Source organism: Raphanus sativus, chromosome 5 (genome assembly GCF_000801105.2).
Source record: "Raphanus sativus cultivar WK10039 chromosome 5, ASM80110v3, whole genome shotgun sequence".
Classification (NCBI taxonomy): domain Eukaryota; kingdom Viridiplantae; phylum Streptophyta; class Magnoliopsida; order Brassicales; family Brassicaceae; genus Raphanus; species Raphanus sativus.
This window is the reverse complement of record NC_079515.1, coordinates 6,539,016-6,553,575: the sequence shown is the minus strand read 5'-3', so window position 1 is coordinate 6,553,575 and position 14,560 is coordinate 6,539,016. Positions and strand designations below refer to the sequence as shown.

At 41.2% G+C, this 14,560-nt stretch overlaps 5 protein-coding genes across 6 annotated transcripts; 3 read left to right on the top strand and 2 right to left on the bottom strand.

The window, feature by feature from the left end:
• Positions 1-57: 57 nt before the first annotated feature.
• Positions 58-2,269, top strand: LOC108856396 (nuclear pore complex protein NUP35). The gene is made up of 4 exons (XM_018630179.2): positions 58-214; positions 525-1,147; positions 1,538-1,649; positions 1,759-2,269. Exons 2-4 carry the CDS (start codon positions 558-560, stop codon positions 2,071-2,073), a joined length of 1,017 nt encoding a protein of 338 aa, XP_018485681.1. The 5' UTR covers positions 58-214; positions 525-557; the 3' UTR covers positions 2,074-2,269.
• A 97-nt stretch (positions 2,270-2,366) lies between these two features.
• On the top strand, positions 2,367-3,363 carry LOC108856397 (CASP-like protein 3A1). The gene is made up of 2 exons (XM_018630180.2): positions 2,367-2,769; positions 2,854-3,363. The coding sequence occupies exons 1-2, from the start codon at positions 2,492-2,494 to the stop codon at positions 3,206-3,208; spliced, it is 633 nt and encodes a 210-aa protein (XP_018485682.1). The 5' UTR covers positions 2,367-2,491; the 3' UTR covers positions 3,209-3,363.
• Positions 3,364-3,501: 138 nt separating this feature from the next.
• Positions 3,502-7,241, top strand: LOC108861612 (probable inactive ATP-dependent zinc metalloprotease FTSHI 2, chloroplastic). The gene is made up of 10 exons (XM_018635513.2): positions 3,502-5,187; positions 5,337-5,438; positions 5,524-5,688; positions 5,786-5,926; positions 6,010-6,168; positions 6,254-6,339; positions 6,434-6,512; positions 6,608-6,730; positions 6,794-6,850; positions 6,942-7,241. Exons 1-10 carry the CDS (start codon positions 3,637-3,639, stop codon positions 7,155-7,157), a joined length of 2,679 nt encoding a protein of 892 aa, XP_018491015.1. The 5' UTR covers positions 3,502-3,636; the 3' UTR covers positions 7,158-7,241.
• A 1,675-nt stretch (positions 7,242-8,916) lies between these two features.
• LOC108861614 (ethylene-responsive transcription factor ERF036) lies at positions 8,917-10,146 on the bottom strand. The gene has a single exon (XM_018635516.2). The coding sequence runs from the start codon at positions 9,826-9,828 to the stop codon at positions 9,106-9,108; it is 723 nt and encodes a 240-aa protein (XP_018491018.1). The 5' UTR covers positions 9,829-10,146; the 3' UTR covers positions 8,917-9,105.
• A 977-nt stretch (positions 10,147-11,123) lies between these two features.
• On the bottom strand, positions 11,124-14,508 carry LOC108861613 (protein MODIFIED TRANSPORT TO THE VACUOLE 1). Of its 2 annotated transcripts, none has more exons than XM_018635514.2 (6): positions 14,371-14,508; positions 13,978-14,295; positions 13,038-13,787; positions 12,739-12,894; positions 11,673-12,650; positions 11,124-11,597 (listed from the first exon to the last, which is right to left on the bottom strand). In XM_018635514.2, exons 2-6 carry the CDS (start codon positions 14,182-14,184, stop codon positions 11,556-11,558), a joined length of 2,133 nt encoding a protein of 710 aa, XP_018491016.1. In that variant the 5' UTR covers positions 14,185-14,295; positions 14,371-14,508; the 3' UTR covers positions 11,124-11,555. The 2 variants fall into 2 exon arrangements, with proteins under 2 accessions (XP_018491016.1, XP_018491017.1); XM_018635515.2 differs by having other exon boundaries at positions 11,709-12,650.
• Positions 14,509-14,560: the final 52 nt, after the last annotated feature.

The following is a 14,560-nucleotide window of genomic DNA, read 5'->3' as shown; positions in this document are numbered from 1 at the left end:
AGCCCATACAATTCGGCGCCTGGTGTTTAAACGAGAGGCTATTTTCGTCAATTCACAAAATCTCTTGAAAATTTAGATTTAGATTGTTGGCTCCTCCTCTATTCGTCTAGGGTTTTATTTCCTTTCCTCCTCCCCTCCCTCCCTTTAAGCTCGAGCTTAGCTTCTCCCGGATTACCAGATCGGAAAACTGCAACACCGCCGTCTGCATCTTCAGGTTTCTATCTCTCTCTCTCTATCTAGTACTATGATTTTTCTCATTCCTTATCGTTTTTCCGACGATTAGCGTCAATCTCACTGCCTCGTCAGTCGCCAAACGATTTCAGCGATTTTGCATTTCTAGATTCATAAGGTAGCTTCTGTTTGTAACGAACACTGCTCTTTGATCCAACGGCTTGGATTAGAGTCCTCCTCCTAGTTACTGTTGATGATCTTTTTCTTTCTCCATTTTGTTTGCCTTTGATCCAACGGCGTGGATTAGAGTCCTCCTAGTTACTGTTGATGAGAGTTTCTTCTCCAATTTGCAGGGGAGATAGTTAAAGAAGAGTAGTAGTTATATCATGAGTGCTCACAGGACTCCTAAAACAGGAGGGAGGCAGTCTCTCCTCTTTCAAGATTTAGCTTCCCCCGTCTCAGCGCGCCGCGGAAAATTCTCCACCCCGGGCCAGGCGGCTGCGGTTTCCGCACTGTGGCGCGAGAATCTCGGAGGATCTGATCTCCCTCCTCCGCCAATGTACACTCTCGATGACCGGTCTGATTTCTCTCCTGAGTCTGGTATCGCAGACTACTCTGCGTCGTCTCCGGATGTCAGGTCCGAGAGACGGACGGCGACGACGACGCCTTTCCAGAGCTCTGGGAAGAATGTTGTGACTCCGGGGAAAGGGAAGTTGGAGGCGAGTCCGTCTTTTTCTCTGCTGAGTGGGCAGCAGGTTTCTGGGAGTCCGAGTTGGTGGTCTCAGTCGAAGGGAGGTGGTGGTGGTAGTAGTGCGGAGCAGGAGGATAAAGGGAAGGGGTCTCCTGTTGATGGGGTGGTTCAGCCTGGTGCGTTGGTTACTCTTCCGCCTCCGAGGGAAGTTGCTAGGCCTGAGGTTCAGAGGCAGGTTATACCCACGGGGAACGTTCAGGAGGAAGAGTGGGTCACTGTCTATGGGTAAGTCTTCTTGTTTACCTCTTGCGACTCTGAAGGTTTTAGGTGCATGGTTTATAAGTGTAGTGTATTGATAGTGTTATCAGGGCCTCATCTTGTCCCTGTCCCCTCCATGTTACCATTCCTTCGCTCTTAGAGAACTGCGCATAGTAACTGTTGTTGTTTACGCTCTTTGCTTGACAACATTCATGTATCTATGTAACTCTAGGTGCACCAATACTTAGTTTATGCTAATCATTCCTCAGCCTTTGATTGTGATTTTTACTTTTGAGCATTGTGAGTTCTGACTGTGTACATGAATGATAACTCGTATAGTGGTAGTGTTACTAAGTGCTTTGTTTTGTGTCTGTCTCCCACTTTCAAGAACTGATCATAATAACTTATACCTTTCAGATTTTCTCCAAGTGATACAAATTTGGTACTCAGAGAGTTTGAAAAGTGTGGTATGATCGTGAAACATGTTCCTGGTCCAAGAAATGCCAACTGGATGCACATCCTCTACCAGGTTACTCTTCTTCTCTTCTTGCTTTTTTTTGTTTCATGATGATAACTCTTCTGAATGAATCAAACTAAAAACAAAACAAAACAATGTGTCTGTGTGTTTGATACTGCAGAACCGGTCTGACGCACAGAAGGCCCTAAGCAAAACCGGGATGATGATCAACGGAGTGGTAATAGTAGGAGTGAAGCCAGTAGACCCGATACAGAGGCAAGCGTTAAACGAAAGACTAAACAACCAAGGATTCATGCCGTTACCTCCACCATCGTCCACCAGAGACTCTGAGTTTAACACAGCTAGGGGAACCTCTTCTCGTCCTCACTACTTGCAAAACGGAAGCGCCTTCTCCCCTCAACCAAGTGGCGGCGCCATGGCCGTTCCATCAAAGTCGATGGTCTCAAAGTTTGTTGACTTGATGTTCGGTGTTTAAAGCCTCCTCCTTCGAAATTGGCATTTCACGAGTGATAACTTCCATCCATCCACAGATATTTCATGTTTTTGTGAGCAATGAGTGATTTAGGTAAATTCAGAGCGTGATCAAAAATTCAAAATGTGTCTTTGTATTGACGATAGCCATAACTGGTATAAATCTGATATTTTTTTTTTAAAAAAATCATTGTTTAATTTTTTGTTTGTATTTGAGTGCACAGTGGTCATGAGTCATGACTCATGCCTCGTGCAGAGCGACTAACCACTAAGTATGTATAGTATACTTGAAAGTCACTGATTACATGGAAGAAGCCTCACGGGCAGTGTTTTGAACTTCCATTGTAGGCCAGCCACGTATCCAGCAGCATTTGTGTTTATATACCCCCTTAACTAGTAGTTTTGACTTTAACAGAGACGCAATGGCGAAAGCAACAGAACAGAAACAAAACTCTCAAACTGTGGAAGTCACGAAGCTTGATATCCGCGATGTTGTCACCATAGCAACCACATACGGTGAGGATAACCGTCACGGCTGCAGGCGCATTGACGCAGCAATGTTAGTGTTACGAACCATGTGCATGGCTGTATCGGCGGTGGCTGTGTCGTTAATGGTGACAGCCCGTGAGACTAGCATGACCACTCTCTACGGTTTCGAGTTTCAGCTCCACGCTGTCTGGTCTCTCTCAGATTCCCTCATGTAAGCCAATTTCATAATCACAAAAGATACATCACGTTATATAACTGACTGTAACAATAACGAGAGTGATCGTTAATGTTACAGTTATCTAGTGGCGGTCTCATCCGCGACGGTTATTTACTCATTGCTGCAACTGGTTTTAAGCGGGACAAGACTAGTGAGAAGATCTCCGGTGATTCCGACAAGAACACAGGCATGGTTTTGCTTCGTTGCGGATCAGATATTGGGATATGCGATGGTGAGTGGAGGATCAGCGGCTCTAGGGGTGACGAATATGAACAGGACAGGAATCAGACACATGCCTCTTCCTAATTTCTGCAAATCTCTAGGTTTCTTCTGTGACCATCTAGCAATCTCCATAGTCTTCGCCTTGCTCGCGTTCCTCCTCCTCGCCGCTTCTTCTATTCTCGACGCTCTCGCTCTCTCCCGCTGTTTCTAGAGAATTATCTGATTCACATTTCTGTTCCGTTTTTTCCTACCTCTCTGATGTTTTATCATCATACAATAATCATGTGTTGTTATGTTTTCCTTTTGGGATTTGTATGGTTTCCATCCATGTCAGCGAATCTTCTAATTCCAAAGTTTTTTGAATTTTGTTGACCGAGTCAGTCACAAATATTGATTGATGTTCTAAGTTTTGGTTTTACGAAGTAAATGGGCCTGACTTTCTGTTATTGGGCTTTGAAGAAGCCCCTGATACCACCACTGTTTTGTGCTCTTTCTGCTGCTTCTTCTATCCCCTGACCTCGGAGAAGAGACACTTCCAATCTCCTTTCTGAGATTTAATGTTGGTCCTCGTCACCCTCGCTTTATCGCAATCCACTTCGTCTTCTTCATGTAACCGAACCTCATCTCCACCTTAATCAAATGGCTTATCGTTTCCCTCTACATTCATCTCCTCATTTCCTCTCTCCCTCAACTCCGAGATTACCCAGAAACCACACCTCAATCTCATGCCAAAACACTTCATCAACCACTCACGATTCTTCTCACGATCCTCAAGACGACGAAGACGAAAACCCCCAAACAAACCAAATCAACCTCCTCGCAGCAATACCAATCACACTCACTCTAATCTCCGCCTCTCTCCCCCAACCCTCCCTCGCCGCCTCATCCGCAACGAAGAAGAATAGAAGCCAGCAGCAGAAGAAGAAGAAGCCTCAAGAAGCCCTAACACCCGAACAGCTCAGATCCTGGTCCAAAGACCTCCCCTCAATCTCCAAACGCATCCCTTACACCGACCTCTTAACCCTAAAATCCCAAGGCAAACTCAAACACGTCATCAAGCCTCCCTCCCTAACCCTACGCCAAAAGCCAGAGCCCGTGCTAGTCGTCTTAGAAGACTCCCAACACGTGCTCAGAACCGTTTTACCGTCCCTAGACGGTAACAAACGGTTTTGGGAGCAGTGGGACGAGTTAAAAATCGATTCGAATTGCATCAACGCTTACTCGCCTCCGGTTAAAAAGCCACCTGTCCCATCTCCTTACTTAGGGTTCCTATGGAGATTCCCTTCGTACATGCTGACGACGTTCGCCAGGCCCAAGAAGGAGTCAAAACGGGCCGCGGAGCTGAGGAGCATGAGGGAGGATTTCAAGAGGCAGAGGAAAGAGGAGATGGAGAGGATGGAGGAGGAGAGGGAGGCTATGGAGAAGGCGATCAAGGCGCAGAAGAAGCTGCAGGAGAGGAAGAAGAGGAGAGCGGTTAGGAAGAAGAGGTACGAGGAGTCTCTGGAGGAAGCGAGGCTGAAGTACCGGAGCATGGGCCTTATGTGGGCCGGGCTGGCCCAGGATCCCAACGTGGCGACGGCGCTCGGGCTGTTCTTCTTCTACATCTTTTACCGCGTGGTGGTGCTTAATTACAAGAAGCAGAAGAAGGATTATGATGATAGGTTGAAGATAGAGAAGGCGGAGGCGGAGGAGAGGAAGAAGATGAGGGAGTTGGAGAGGGAGATGAGAGGGATTGAGGTGGGAGATGATGAGGATGAGGAAGGTGAGGAAGGAGGAAGTAGTGGTGGTGGTGGTGAGAAGAATCCTTACTTGCAGATGGCGAAGCAGTTCATGAAGTCAGGGGCACGTGTGAGGAGAGCTTCTTCTAATAGGAGGATGCCTGAGTATCTTGAGAGGGGTGTGGATGTGAAGTTCACGGACGTTGCTGGACTTGGGAAGATTCGTCTTGAGCTGGAGGAGATTGTTAAGTTTTTCACTCATGGAGAGATGTACAGGAGGAGAGGTGTGAAGATTCCAGGTGGGATTCTGTTGTGTGGGCCACCTGGCGTGGGGAAGACGTTACTGGCGAAAGCTGTGGCTGGTGAGGCGGGAGTGAACTTCTTCTCTATTTCTGCTTCTCAGTTTGTTGAGATATACGTTGGTGTTGGTGCGTCTCGTGTCCGAGCATTGTATCAGGAAGCTAGAGATAATGTGAGTTCCTTGTAACTTTGCGTACATGTGTTAAGAGGGTGAAGCTTAATTAGATGCATTTTATTAGATCATATAATAGTAATACCTCTTGGCGTGTGTGTCTGTTACTGTTACTGGATGCTAAATTTTGAGGTGGTGTTTCGCTGCAGGCACCATCTGTGGTTTTCATTGATGAATTGGATGCTGTGGGAAGGGAGCGTGGGTTGATAAAGGGCTCTGGAGGACAAGAAAGGGATGCCACTCTTAATCAGGTTTTTCAGACATTATAGATTCTGTAATTGTCTTCTTCGGTTTTAATGTGATGGAAGTGTTTAATCGTTTTTTGTTTGGTCACAGCTTCTTGTTTCTTTAGATGGTTTTGAAGGAAGAGGAGAGGTGATTACCATCGCTTCCACAAATAGACCTGACATTCTAGATCCTGCGCTTGTGAGGCCTGGAAGGTTCGACCGCAAGATTTTCATTCCAAAGCCTGGTCTGATAGGACGGATGGAAATTCTGCAGGTAACTTAACTGGCTCCGTGTCTGTTTACAAAGTGAAGGTTTTTGTTCTTGGGTCAAAAAAAGCTAATATCTTTCTTTCCGTTTTGTTTTGATTAAGGTTCATGCTCGTAAGAAGCCGATGGCTGAAGATTTGGACTATATGGCAGTTGCTAGCATGACAGATGGCATGGTTGGAGCAGAGCTTGCTAATATCGTTGAGATAGCGGCTATCAATATGATGCGTGATGGCAGAACTGAGGTAAGGTCTCTCTGTGTTTTTTAGTTAGGTAGCTGCCTTTGGATCCTTTTTTCTTTTCAAATGATATGTTCTCTGTAATGCAGTTAACAACAGATGATCTGCTTCAAGCTGCACAAATAGAAGAAAGAGGAATGTTAGATAGGAAAGATAGGAGCTCTGAGACGTGGAGACAAGTTGCTATAAACGAAGCTGCTATGGCTGTTGTGGCTGTCAACTTTCCTGATCTCAAGAATATTGAATTTGTAGGTTTCTTTAAATCTTTTTTTTTTCTTCTCCCTCTTCGAACTCCCTTAGTCTTTGGACTGACATTTCAATGACTTTGATCAGCTGACAATCAATCCTAGAGCTGGTAGAGAATTGGGTTATGTCCGTGTGAAGATGGATCACATCAAATTCAATGAAGGCATGCTTAGGTCTGTATCTTTATTTAAAGCATATTCGTTTTCTTGATTATAAGCATGGAGTCTTTTACGATCTTTGACTCATTTGTGGTTGTACTATATGCAGCCGACAATCCCTCTTGGATCACATAACTGTTCAACTAGCACCTCGTGCTGCAGATGAACTATGGTACGGTGAGGATCAGGTACGATCAGTATGATATCTCCTTTAACATGTAGATGTGACCTTATGATTTTTTTTTTTTCTGTTTAAAGAATCTTTGCTAATGATTTGTTCCAGTTAAGTACCATATGGGCTGAAACATCGGATAATGCAAGGTCAGCTGCTAGATCACTGGTTCTTGGTGGTCTCTCTGAGAAACATCATGGCTTGAATAACTTCTGGATGACTGATCGAATCAACGTAAGTCCATATCTTGAATTGGTGTCTAAATCATCATCTCATTACTTGGATTGGTTTTTGCAGGATATTGATGTGGAGGCATTGCGGATACTGAACATGTGTTACGACCGTGCCAAAGAGGTAAAGAGGAAATCTAATAGAGTTACTCTGTAATCCTTTTTATATTGGCTATGTTTTAAGTATGAGTTTTACAAACTGCATATACAACCAGATTCTCCAAAAGAACCGGACGCTCATGGACGAGGTGGTAGAGAAACTGGTTCAGAAGAAAAGTCTTTCGAAACAAGAGTTCTTCACTCTTGTTGAGATATATGGCTCCATTGAACCTATGCCACCAAGCATTCTTGAACTCAGGAAAATCAAACGGCTCCAGCTCCAAGAGGCTGTGATGAAACAGGACATGACTACTGCAAGAAACAGTTCATAAGATGTTTGTGGCATACCTAGACAATGTTGTAATCTTAGACACGTGTGAAAATTCTTTGAGCTTCAATAAAAAAAGTTTTCAGTTTTGAAGGAAATTAAAAAATTCATGGATTTTTCTGACATGTGACATGAACCAGTTATGTAAGCATGGGATTATTAATTGCAATATAAAATAAAATAAATGATTGGTTAAAAGACACTGAAAAATGACACATTTTCTAATGTATTTGAACTTTTGGGTATTAGTTTAGGTGAAATTGCAATTTGATTAGTAAGCAAACCAAGAGTCCTAGGTTGGTCGATTTACATAAAACAATTGGATTATATTATAGGGTAGATAACATTTGACTTACAAGATTCGACAACTATGTGATATTTACACATTACCAAATTATTTACTTAAACCTCCTTATTGGTTAATTAGCTACCTTAATGACTTAATCTCTATTATTGTACCCACCCGATTCTTTTATAATATAATAAAATAGGATACCCTACCAAAATTTTATTTTATTATTTGAAAATCTTACATGCCTAGCTGTTTAATATTGTAGTTCACATATTAGTATATCAATCATTTTGTTATACTAGATTTCAATAGTAATTAAGCACTAGACAACTAAACATAATTTTTAATGCTTTATAATCTGTGTAAATAGTTCCCACACGCTTCCTCTATTAGGTTCTTGTCTCGTATCAAGTGTCCAAAACTATTTATACAACGGTAAAATTTATATGAACTCGTGAAAGAAATTGACAAAAACAAACAAATGTCCACAACGGCATTATTTGACTCTCCTTCTATCTGTTCATCGTTCCACCACTTCCCACGCCACCACCTTCTTCTGATTATCAATTAAAATTATTTGTTTAAGCTAAAATAAACACGCTAAAATATATATAAAAAACACTCGTGTTTAAGAAGATTTTTTTTTTTTTGTAACTGGTGTTTAAGAAGATTGATAACACGTTAACAATTATTAACTATAAACGACGAGCATGCCAATAGGCTGCAGTCATTGTAAAACAAAGAAAATAATAGACTTGTAGTATTGCTCAAAAAAAAAAAAATAGACTTGTAGTATGGATAATAAGATGAGTTATTTAGGTTTGTTAATAGAGACAAGAGATAGAAATAGCATTGGGTGTATATTGGTTTATAATTATTTGATCTTTGAAGATATCCAATGATAATAAGTTATATATAAAAGGTCAAAATATATTATTAGTGAAAAAGAGTGGCCGGTGGTGTACCTCATTAGAATGTTTTAGCGTATTCTGAGATACATTCTCGTTTTAAATACGTATTAGAAACACATTCCAACCAATGTTTTAGAATCACCTAACTATGAATATAAATGTTTTGCATCGAGAATCTTATCAACAAATGACATGGTTGATAATAATCTACAATCTTGTAAATTGGAGATAATATTGTAAGCTTATGAATATATATTATCTTAAAATGTTCAATTCTCAAGTTTGCCATGCGAGTACTGGAGAAGACTTGACTATTGGAAAAAACAAAGACTAGCCATTGACCCTCTTAAAAACTATACGTTAAGAAGGAACACAAGAACATGTTTGCTTGGTTAATTCATGAACACAAGAACATGTTTGCTTTAGTTTTTTTTTTGTTTTCGATAAAACAAAAAAAAAGGTTTGCTTTGTTCCTTCCATTCACAAACACAAGAACATTGCGTTACGATAGCTTTCATTTTACCAAGTTACAATAATTGTTTTATCAAAAGTTACAATAATTGTATGATAAGTACAAATATAAATATAAATTTATTTTACAATAGTTTTAAACTAGCCTTGGTAACTTACAACATATATAATACCACTACAATTCCTATACTACGTACCTAACTAGCCATACAAATATAAAAACAACACAAAGGTATGTATTTATCTATATATGAATGCAACTTATTAATTAAACCTAATTAAGGATTAATCAGTTCCGTGTGAGGAAAGCTCCATAGCTCCAAGAAATCGAACTCCAAGAAATCTTCTTCATAGAGATCCATGACCGGAGGAGGATACACCCAACAATCCAACGGCTCAGAGTAATCCAGGTCAGAGTGTGACTTCACGCTCATGTCATAACTCCCCTCTTCAATGTTAGGCAGCTCCACAATCTCCTCCAACCTCTCTTCCTCCTTGGATGATTCAGGCGACTGTGGTGCTTCTGCTTCCTCCGTCTCTGTGTTTGATGCTTTTCCGTCGACCACCATGGCGGCGGCTTCTGCGGCTGCTGCTTGGATATCATGCGGCGAAGACGACGCCGGACGAGGGAGGACAGAGGCCAGCTCCGGGAAGTTGATGACGGCGGAGGAGCCTTTGATGGCGAGAGCAGCGACGTCGTGAGCACGCGCCGCCATGTCTGCGGTGGCGAATGTGCCGAGCCAGATTCGAGACTTTTTGCGAGGCTGTCGGATCTCGGAGACCCATTTGCCCCAACTTCTCATGCGCACACCTCTGTAAACAGGATGCTTTAGCTTTAGCTCCGAAGAAGAAGAAGATGAAGAAGAGGAAGAATCTCTGCTTCTCTTTCTTTTGTTGTTTCTCGGTGAAATTTCGGACAAGTGGGTGCTTGTTGTCGTGGTTACATCAGATTGGTCTGACGAGGATGATGTTCGTGATGAAGAACTGTTGGATGACGTCATCTGCTATATACTCTTTGAGAGAGAGAGAAGAGAGGGAGACTGTTTTGTTTTGTGTTTGGGGATGTGAGAGATGTATTTATAGACTGCACATGATGTTCAATTCTTTTTTTCTTTCTTCTCCCTTTTGTTAATTAATTATTAGAAGAAGAAAAAAAATTAACACGTTTTCCGGTGTTTCGATCTGAGAATAACTAATAATTTTGTAACCTTACATAAAAAGCAAAATAATTAATAGTATAACATTTTCATGTTGACAGAAACATTTTTTCATGTTATATTCAAAAATAAAACCATGCGTAGTTAGTTTTATTTTTGCTATAAAGGAAAGAAAAACAAATATACACAATTAAGTTGTGTTTCGATAATACATAACCGAATCGTTTATTTAAACAATTCCTTTTCTTTTTGTCAACAAGTGGACTAGTATTGCTTATCTAGTTCTTGTTTCTAAGGTTTTATTAACTTTGGTGGAAATGTGACAAACAATCGAAGAAAATAAAATACCAAATTTGACTAATGGAAACTAGACGCTCCATTTTAAGTGACACTTAGCCTACCCATATTTCACTTCACCACAAGGCTTTTTCTCGTTTAAAAACAAACTAGAAAAAATGCAACTACTAATAGTTACATAAACTATTTAGAGATTTAATAACTCAGTAACCAAACTATTTAGGAACATAACAGAAAATATTCACATAATATAAAAGGTTAAAGAAACAAGAGAAAAGATGGGCAGGAGAGAACTAGTTATCGTTTCCTCATACAGAGAGACTAGAATCTAGTTACTCACGTGTGTCGCTATCGATCTTCCCGTTGAGATATTTTTTTATTATTCATTTTAGATATACACAAAAAGAGAACACACCAAATATCAATTGCATTTAAATTTTGAAGACGTCAATTCATCATTTCCGTTAACCCATTTTTAACAAATAAAAATAAAAAGTAACTTTCAACCACTTTTTCATCCTTTTCTATCTCTACCGTTGGTAGAAAGAGAGTATCATAAAAGTTGCACTCTTATCAAAAACATCAGTTAAAGATATCTCTACAAATGTAACCCCGTGGTCCTACTCTCTAAGCCCTCTCATAAAAACTATGTAACGCCAAAAAACTAAATGAAACAAACGAGGCATAACAAGCAAAGCTGACTCAGAATAGACGAAGCCTACTTTCCCCAACAGAAAGACCTAAACGTGTTAGAAACTATACAGTTAGGAGGTATTGTAATGATTAAGTTGGCCATCAACAGGAGGAGTCAGGAATGTCAACTGAAGTTAGGGGTAAGGATGAAGCCATAAGATTAGATATCGATTTAAAAAATAAATAAATAAAGTGGACATGACTTGAAACCAAACTCTTATGCTTCACGACCAAACAGAAAAAAACAACTCTTGTGCTTCATTACATCCATTACCATGTGCTCCAAGAAGAAATGGAGAATGTTAACGGAAAGGACTCAAAAAAAAACACATTTAGAATCCAACAGGTGAAAACAAAAGCAATTCTAAAACTACATGTTCATACCACAGAAACAATGATTCCAAACATAAGACAACGAAGACAAACAAAGAAGAAAAAGAAAGCAAAAAGCTTACCATATAATTCAAGTTCTCCACATTCTCCTGAAGTCTTTTACAGCTCTCATAGATAACGTTTAAGCCTCCTCCTCATTGTGTCCATATCTCATGAAATAGCATGTAACACCGGATATTGGCAAAGCATCAAGATATTCTCTTTGTGTCGCGGGCAGATGAAAGATGATCCTGCACCATATGAACACATATGTTTGTTACTGTATATGTAAATCAGACAAGGGTGGCTGTAAAGAAGATTTTTACAGCTCTATCTTGGGTGAGATTGATTGCAAAGCTTACGGAGATGAAGTCAAATGCTCTGGTATCTTCTTTTTTCGCACCATTCATTGTTGAGGTTGGAGCTTGATTAGCAAAGCTTGGCTGGAATATATCAGGGAATGCTGACTGATTTCCTCCGCTAGTACCCATAGGGAGAACATTTCCACTGCCTTGAGCGTTCATGTTACCAAACTGCTGGAAGTTTGATATATTACCAAGGTACTGCTGCTGCTGAGCTAGCAAGCTTGCCATGGCAGCATAATTCAAAGGTTGAGACGCAAAGGCTGGATTCATCATCATCCCAGGAGGGAAATTAAAGGGCATGACACCCCCAGGAACCATTGGGTTTTGAATAAACCCAGAACTCTGTGAGCCAAGAATGCCTCCAACAGGATTTTCCGGTGCTTGGTGGCTGGTGGTGCTCGGCATTGCAAATAAGTTATCCGGAAGGGTGCTTGATGACGACGAGCCTTTCTGACTTGATTTCGTTTCGTCAATGGAGAAGCTTCCCATTAGATCATTTATGCTATTAGAATCTTTGGGCTCTGCTTCAAGTGTTGCAGTTGAACCAAACATATCAAATAGCTCGGTCACTTGATTACCACCAGCAGTTGGCTTTTCCCCAACATTCATTCCGGAGAAGAGGTCATCTGCAGTTTCTTTTTCTTCATTAGGATGAAAGGATACATCTGCAAAGGGGTCATCATCATTTTTTTTATCGCTGCTTTCCAACCCAGTGTTAGTGCTATCCCCAAACCAATCCCCATCCATCAATGGAGCTTCTGTTGCCACTGTACTGCCAGTACTAATAGCATTTGGCATGTTCAAGGTATCTTCTGTTGTATAGTCTGAATCACCTGTGTCGATCAAGTCAGGTAAATCAACAACAGTCTCTCGCTTCACAGTATTCTCTGAGCTGCTCATATAACCCTTTGACTGACCACCATTTAGAAGGCTCAGAACCTAAACACAAAGCCAGTATTTTGAGTTAGACTGAACCTAATACCAAAAAGAGAGTTCTGTGAATGTTTGCAACAAGGATAATCTTTACCTTGTTAGCCTTCTCCCGAAGAGAAGACTGAGGAGAATCTGCGCATCGCTGAATGACATCTGTGTTTTCACTAAAATAAGTGTGTACAATTGATAAGTTACCATCTTCCTTCTTCCTCAAAATTGCCTCTAGGACACATAAAGCTTTCATTCGAACCTGCCAAACGAAATTCAAAATTTCTTAATAAGTAAAAACGTTTGAAGACCTTTTTAATACTAACAAGCCAGGGAAGGAAAATACAAATGATAGAACCAATAAAAGGGTACATTCGCATATACAGTTTCATATCATAAACATACCTGCCACATTGGAGACTGGAGCTTCCCCTCAAGAGCAATGCTTAAAGCAACAGTATCCATTTTCGCAGCCTCTAAAATGAACGCATGAAGTGCATCACGAGTTGGCTGCAGGCGTACACCACCAGATGTAACAACGGTTTCCAGCAGTTTTTCCTCACGGGTTTTGCTCTCAAGACGAACTGCACCCGAACTTTCACTTGCAGTCTCTCCAGAAACGTGCCCCCAAGATCCACCACTCGTGCTCTTAGTAGACACACCGTATTTACCATCACTCCCCAGCTTAACCGGATCATATCTACCCGAGCCCTCATTTTCCAAAGTCAAAGATCTGTGTAGATTCGGACCTCTGTAGCTGCTGCTGCTTCCACCCTCATTCTTACTAGACAAATGACCTTGAGCAAAACTACTGATCCCTTGCTTAATCGACGCACTTCCAATACCAACCACCTCACTCAGGAACGACTTATTATTATCATTAGCAGGTACCTGATAGCTAGTATTCCCAAACCCTTCTATGCGCCTGTTGATGCTTTCGGGAGCAGCTGGCTTACTACCATTCTCTTCGGAGAAAATAGCAGAGATTGTCTCCTGAGCAGTATCTCGTACAGCCTTATTGAGCGCGTCCCCTTTCAAAGGATCTGGATACCCCTTGTAGTGAAATAGATTGCGAACTGCCACAGAGTTCCTTTGCATCTCTCTTCTGAACTCTGACCCGGACTTCCCCACAGCATATTTAATCAGCCTGAGAGCCTGTGTACATTCAACAATTACAACAAACCAAAAATCAGCATAAACAGTTCCAAGAGAGATTCAAAACCAGAAATAAACCGGAAAGCTATCAATCATACTCCCTATCATAATCTCCAGCCAGCAAACTAACTCAATCACCACATGCAAAACATCTACAAAGCGAGGAAAGGAGGTAAACAACATTAATTACCTTCTGCTTGACGATGGGGCTCTTGTTATCGAGACGTTTGAGAATGAATTCAGAAAACTCCTTGACGATGGAGACGTGAGAAGAACGAAGGAGGTCGCAGAGCTCTTCCAATTTGTAAACAGGAGCCACCTTGTCTTCGTCTGACGTGACCGCATCGATCATCCGCGACCTCCAATACGATTCCACCGCTCTCCTGCTCGTGTCCATGATCGTAATTCCCTCCCCAAACACACAGCAATCAATCAATCAATCAATTTCGCGATCGAAGAGTCTATCAGATCAGGTCAATTTCGCGATCGGGAGCTCGATTTCGCCTGCCTGCGATACAATAAAAGTAGAATCGTTATGCAAATCGGAATCAGATCGAAATAAGCAGAGATCGGAGAAACTCACCGTCGTCGCTGTGTAGGTGGACAAGGAAGGAAGGAGAAGCAGTCAATACAGATCCAGAATGGGAATGGGAGCGATTCACGTTTTCTTCCCCAATTTTTATTCTTTCTTTTTCTTTTTCTTTTTCCCACATGTTTTCATATTTATTACGTATAATTTTTAATTACAAATTACGGAAATTATTATGTTATTA